General features: G+C 38.2%; 2 protein-coding genes across 2 annotated transcripts; both read right to left on the bottom strand.

Annotated features, from left to right (window-relative positions):
• Positions 1 to 1,440: 1,440 nt before the first annotated feature.
• LOC110919925 (uncharacterized mitochondrial protein AtMg00820-like) lies at positions 1,441 to 1,755 on the bottom strand. The gene has a single exon (XM_022164171.1). The coding sequence runs from the start codon at positions 1,753 to 1,755 to the stop codon at positions 1,441 to 1,443; it is 315 nt and encodes a 104-aa protein (XP_022019863.1).
• A 2,649-nt stretch (positions 1,756 to 4,404) lies between these two features.
• Positions 4,405 to 6,096, bottom strand: LOC110917993 (cytochrome P450 76T24). The gene is made up of 2 exons (XM_022162400.2): positions 5,199 to 6,096; positions 4,405 to 5,026 (listed from the first exon to the last, which is right to left on the bottom strand). The coding sequence occupies exons 1-2, from the start codon at positions 5,889 to 5,891 to the stop codon at positions 4,850 to 4,852; spliced, it is 870 nt and encodes a 289-aa protein (XP_022018092.1). The 5' UTR covers positions 5,892 to 6,096; the 3' UTR covers positions 4,405 to 4,849.
• Between the last annotated feature and the right edge of the window lie 384 nt (positions 6,097 to 6,480).

Genomic DNA, 6,480 nt, shown 5'->3' with positions numbered 1-6,480 from the left:
GGAGTTGGTCAAACACTTTTCAAAAACTCAGAACCTTATCTTTTAGATTAAAAGGATCCTTTAAACAAGAACAACTTAAACTTCTTATGAAGATATGAAGGACACCAAAACAACCTGTGAATTTTATACTATCCGAACACTGAATTTTTGTTTAAAACTTTCAACCAAAACCAACCGTTCGTATGTGTATACTCAAACTAGCATGGTTTTTGGCAAAACTCTTAACAAAACAACAATAACTACAATTTTTTTATGGTTTCTTTTTCCAGAAAATATAAAGTTCTCAAGAACACTTTTTGAGCAAAACAACACAAACACAAGACAACCAAACCGAACTATGTTTGATTTTAAACAAGGATAAGAGCCACTGCTTTGATACCACTTGTAGGTCCCGAAATCGGAGGATCGATTTTCACTACCCAATCCTTGTTTATAACAAACAAAGTTAAGTGTGCGGAATCCACTTAACTTAGCCAATCAAACATAGAACAATATGAACACAATGGTTAACCAAAGAAACACACTCTTTTGATTAACTGGATGAGATATAACAACTGATACAAACACAGTTCTTACAAGCTTGAAGGGTATTCTCTCATCTCTAGTCTAAACTGTGACATACCTGTGCCTTATATAGCAGATGGGCTTATCATCTTGACGAAACTGAGAGTGGGCCGACGAAACAGAAGAAGGCCCAGTAACAAGCCCAACAGTCAACGAATCACATGTGATTCGTTGACCACCTTGACGAAACAAAACCAAAGATACTATCTCTGTTTCGTCGACATGTCTTTGACGAAACAAAGTGTTTCGCCAAGGCCTGCAATGTTGATACCTGTTTCTGCACAACAGATTGCAGAAACAGATGGCACAGATAACATAAAACATAAATGACAGAATTACCCTTAGTATGCGACATGCATTGTTTTTACGACCAATACATATAAAGAGAGACAAACAAGTCAGACCCAAGCGGATAGGAGGATATCCGACTTGGTCGACTGCGAATACAGACTCGATAATTAATAAAGACCATACAAAATACACATAATTACAAGACTAGTAACAGACACACAAAAAATGCATCAACACAAACTCTTGAATCATTTTCATTCTGAATTCTTCTATCAAATGTTGAGAGGAGCTGGTATATATTATATCAACATAAATGCAAATGATAATAATATCACCCTCATCAGTTTTCTTTATGTAAACAGTAGGCTCACTTGTGAGTCTCAAATATGAATTATCATTTAGATAACAGTTGATACATTCATACCAGGCCCTTGGCGATTGTTTGAGACCATAGAGTGCCTTGTGCAGCCTATAAACCTTATGCTCTTCTCCTTTAACTTCAAATCCTGGTGGTTGTGTCACATAAACTTCCTCTTGTAAAGGCCCGTTCAAAAATGCAGACTTGACATCAAGTTGAAAGATAGCTCACTTTTGTTGAGCCGCCAATAAGAGAATCATTCTAGTTGTTTCGAATCTTGCTACAGGAGCAAAAGTCTCCTCATAGTTGATACCATATTCCTGGGCATATCCCTTTGCCACAATCCTGGATTTATACTTCTTGATTTCACCACTTGCATCCATCTTTACCCTAAACACCCACTTGAGACCAATGACCTGTTGATCACGAGGCAGTTCAACCAGAGACCATGTCTTATGTTCTTCTAAAGACTTCAATTCTTGTACCGTAGCCATTCTCCGCTGCTGATTCTTAGCAGCTTCCACATATGATCTTGGCTCCATTTATGACAGAACCAATTGACATTCATACAGTTGTTGCACTTGATCACTATTAAGAAGAACTGTTTCTTGATAAACCTGGTTCAATGACTTGATTATGGGATTGTTGTTGCTGCTGCTAGAGTTGGCCTCACTTTGATTATTGGTGATTTCACCTTCTTCATGGACTGAATTCTTACTGCCACTTTCATTAGTATCTCCACTGTCTTCAGGCTCCCAAATGGTAACCAATTCAGCAGGCAATCCATGCTTATCTTCTTGATTATCAGTCCACTTTGCATGTTCATCAAATACTACATTTCAGCTGGTCACAACTCTTCTTTTTACTGGATCATACAGTCTGTAGGCTTTAGAGTTTGGTGAATAACCAATGAAAATACATTTGCAGGCCTTTTCTTCCATCTTTCTTCTTTGCTGCTTGGGAATGTGCTTTATGCAACACACCCAAAAACCTTTAAGTGATGAACTGAAGGAATCCGATTATACCATACCTGAAAAGGTGTAGCTTCATCAAGAGCCTTTGTAGGTGACAAGCTTCTGAGATAAACAGCTGTAGCAACGACTTCACTCCAGAATACATTACTCAGATTCTTCTCATGCAACATGCTCAGGGCGATTTCTCCTATAGTTCTGTTCTTTCTCTCAGAAACTCCATTATGTTCAGGTGTATAGGGAGGTGTCAAATCCCTCCTTATTCCTTCTTGCTCACAAAATGCCATAAACTCATTTGAACAGAATTCTCCACCTCTGTCACTTCGAAATGCCTTAATCTTCCGATTTGTTTCATTTTCAACTTTGGCCTTGAAGACTTTAAACTTATCAAACACTTCATCTTTTCTATGCAAAAAGTAAACCTAAGTCATCCTGCTTACATCGTCAATGAATAATAAGAAGTACCTGCTTCCACCCAAGGATTTTATTGACATAGGCCCACATACATCAGCATGAATTAAGTCAAGAACTTCAGATGTTCTAGTTCCTTGTGACAGAAAGGGGGCTCCTGTTATCTTTCCACTGACACAACTTTCACAAACATTCCAATTTCTGATTTTGGGCAATCCATAAACCAGTTGGTTGCTACTCAAGCTTTGCAAGCTTTGTTCATTAAGATGTCCAAATCTTAGATGCCACATGTACGACTCATCAACAATAGTGGCAAAGGCTACATTATTAGCATTAGAAACATCAAGAGGAAAAATATTATTACTGGCAACAGGGATCATGCACATCGTTTCACTAGTTTGCTTCTTAATAATTGTGCATGCACCTTCATCAAATACCAACCTATGACTCGTTTTCATTAGTTGCCCAACACTCAGCAGGTTATAACCAAGATCAGGTGCATAATAAACATCATCTAATGTCTTAAACTTACCACCTGCTACTTCAAGTCTTATAGTGCCTTTCCCTTCAACCATAATTCTCTTACCATTTCCCATTCTCATGGCTACAGTTTTAGTCTTATCTAGTTTCTTAAATAATGATAACTGACCTGTCATATGGTTTGAGCAACCACTATCAAGAAACCAGATGTGAGAAGGATTGACATCATCTTTTGTTGTTACCAATACAACTTCTTCATCATCTTCCACAACCATAAACAATTGCCCTTCTTCTTCATCATTATCATCTCCTATGGCAGGGGATGCTTGTGGTTCATTCCAGCAATCTCTACTGAAATGACCAAATTTGTTGCAGTTATAGCATTGAATTCCTCGTCCATTTGTTCTTCCTCGACCACGACCTCTACCTCTTGGAGGTCCTCTTCCTCTACTTCTCACAAACAGGCCAGCATCTTCTTCTTTGGCTTGTCACACTTGCTCTTCAGCAACATTTTCGTTTCCTCTGTTAATTCTTGCTTCATGTGACTGCAACGACCCCATCAATTGATCAAAGATTAACACACTTAGATCTTTTGATTCTTCAATGGCAGCCACAATATGATCCCACTTAATTGGCAAACTCCTCAATACTTTCTCCACAACTTTCTGGTCAGATACGTCTTCACCATAAGCCCTTTGTTGATTAACAATCTTCATTACTTTTGACAGAAACTCTCCCACTGGTTCCCCTTCTTTCATATGTATAGTTTCAAAATCTCTCCGCAGACCTTGCAACTTCACCATTTGAACCTTTGTGTCTCCTTCATACTCATTTTGCAAGAGAGTCCATGCCTGTTTGGATGTTGCTGCACCTGCAATACGGGAGAATAATTCATCATGGACACCAGATTGAATAAGAGAAAGTGTACGAGCATCTTTTCTCTTATTATCTCGGAGTCGCATTCGATCAGTGTCTGCTGCATTGAAACCGTTCTCCACAAAATCCCAATGATCTTGTGACATGAGGATGGTCTTCATTCGGATCTTCCAAAATTCATAACCTTCACCTTTGAAGATTGGAAGTGTTACGTTCACAGAACTAGGGTTCATGTTATTCCAGGCCATTGAATGAGAAAATAGATTGAAAGTGAGAAAGATTATTGAGAGATTGATCAGAACCTGGTTTGCTCTGATACCAAATGATAGAGCAAAACAGAAAACCAATCACAAATATTGTACAAACTCGGATGATTTTATTGATAATTCATCAACCCTTTATAAAGGAAATACATGCAACGCCTAGGAACGTAAACAAACAAAAAATAACAACTAATACGTAAAAACTGGATCAAGCCATATTATCAGGAACAAGCTTGACTGTGCAATTTATTCTCATCCGATAACAACTTCAAACGGCTACTAGATAACGGTTACTTTGAGATTGAATTACATCCAATACTTCAAAGGTCGTGATTTGGAGTTTATCCCGTTTGGTGCAGGAAGAAGGATGTGTCCAGGATTGCCTCTAGCTGATATTATGTTGCATTTGTTGTTGGGATCGTTGATTCATAAGTTTGATTGGAAGATTGAAGGAGGTATGAGAGCACAAGATATGGATATGACTGATAAGTTTGGATTTACATTAAAGAAAAATCTGCCTCTGATAGCCATCCCAATCAAACTTTGACTTCTTTTGGTTGATGCAATCAGTACAAGAAAAATGATATATATATGATGCTCAGTCTGTAATAACGTTCATAACATGATATTAATGATTATCTGGAAATAATCTTGTTGGAGATATTAAACGTAAATGTATATACATTTACACATTTACGTTTATATATCTCCAACAAGATTATCTTCAACATTTTCTCGGGGTTGTGCATTAGTTCAGCCATTGCCCATTCCAACGTGTTTGATGTTGTGTCAGTTCCTGCAAGAAATAAGTCCTGCACAAAGGGCAACAGCCGCCATGAATATTTATAGCACAACTAAATAACTAATTACGATTTTTTTTAAGAAATGGGCATCAACTACAAGAAAATGTCGTGAAGCAATCCATGGGTCCATACACATTTCTAAACAAGTTCAACTAATTAGTCGTCCAAGAAGATTACTTACATATAGCAACTGTCTTATGTCTTTGAGGCTAACTGAGGAGTTTTGATCTTTACTGATGTTTAATAGCAAATCGGTAAGATCCTCGCTTGAAACATAAGATGAACTTGTACTTCTTGCATGTAACCGTTCATTGACATGTTGCTCAAATATTGCCAAAAGCTTCTTAGTGTAAAATATAGACCGTCTGAGTAAGCCATGTGGATCCAAGTGCCGAAGCACAGGAAAATAATCGGCTAAATTTGGTGCACCATTAATTTCCATGACAGCCCATACCATGTCCTTAAATTCTTGAGAAGAGGGAGAATCATACTGAGCTAAATCAGTAGAAAGTATGTAGTTGGAGAGAACGTTAAGAGTTGTTGCAGCTGCAATTTCACCAACGTTGATAGGTTTGTCACTAAGAGAACAACCATGAACGAAGTCAAGGAGTTCCATAACCTTTTGCATGCGTAGAAACCGGCTAGCATCATGTTGACGTACCGAAAACAAGTGTTCTTTGCATATTCTTCTTAACCGTCGCCACTGGTCCCCAACGGGCATCCAAACCATGGAGTTGTTATGGCTGCCGAGAACCCTGGCAACACTCGGGACAGATCTACTCGAGAAAGAAATATCATGTTTTGAAAAGAACTCTTGAGCGATTTCACTCGACGAAAGAACGATCATGGTTGTGGTACCGAGCTTCAGGGACATCAAAGGTCCGTATGTTTTGGACAGGGCAGCAAGCGAGTGATGTGGTTTGTCTCCGAGTTCCAAGATGTTTCCAATGATTGGAAGCGGGTATGGGCTGGGAGGCAGTCGCGTAGCGACACCCGACTTTTGACTGCCCGATTCACGCTTAAAGAATTTAAGTCATGTAAAAATGGACAATAAGATGAAGATGATTATGTACTGATTATGTACTCCATATCTCTCCAATAGTCCTTATTATTCAGATCCTCATGATGTTAAATTTATACTCTATTGTGAGAGTCATGGAGGTTAGAACAATTAATGACTAATTATATTTTTGCGTCCATCTCTCTCCTAAAGTCCTACAACTCATTATTATGATCGTCATGCATGATGTTAAAGTTATACTGAATTGTGAGAGTCAGTACAGATGGAGGTTAGAACTATTAATTTTTTTTTGAAAGGCAACTTGCTAGCCCAAATGTACATATATGAAAGCCACAATTTACGTATTATATATAATGTGGTGGTGGTTCATTGCAAAGAGAAAGTCTTTAAACACGTAGGTTTGGGAGAGGTAGGTATTGAGTTCAAGTCGCACAAACAACAG

Source organism: Helianthus annuus, chromosome 16 (assembly GCF_002127325.2).
Source record: "Helianthus annuus cultivar XRQ/B chromosome 16, HanXRQr2.0-SUNRISE, whole genome shotgun sequence".
Taxonomy (NCBI): domain Eukaryota; kingdom Viridiplantae; phylum Streptophyta; class Magnoliopsida; order Asterales; family Asteraceae; genus Helianthus; species Helianthus annuus.
The sequence above is the reverse complement of the archived record's forward strand: the minus strand, read 5'-3'. Positions and strand labels throughout refer to the sequence as shown.

What these genes read in the sequence shown, in the direction of transcription:
- LOC110919925 (XM_022164171.1), bottom strand. Translation starts at nt 1,755, where the DNA reads ATGGAGCCAAGATCATATGTGGAAGCTGCTAAGAATCAGCAGCGGAGA.
- LOC110917993 (XM_022162400.2), bottom strand. Translation starts at nt 5,891, where the DNA reads ATGTCCCTGAAGCTCGGTACCACAACCATGATCGTTCTTTCGTCGAGT. An exon ending in ACATAAGACAGTTGCTATAT is followed by an intron (nt 5,027 to 5,198) that starts GTAAGTAATCTT and finishes CCCTTTGTGCAG; the next exon opens with GACTTATTTCTTGCAGGAAC.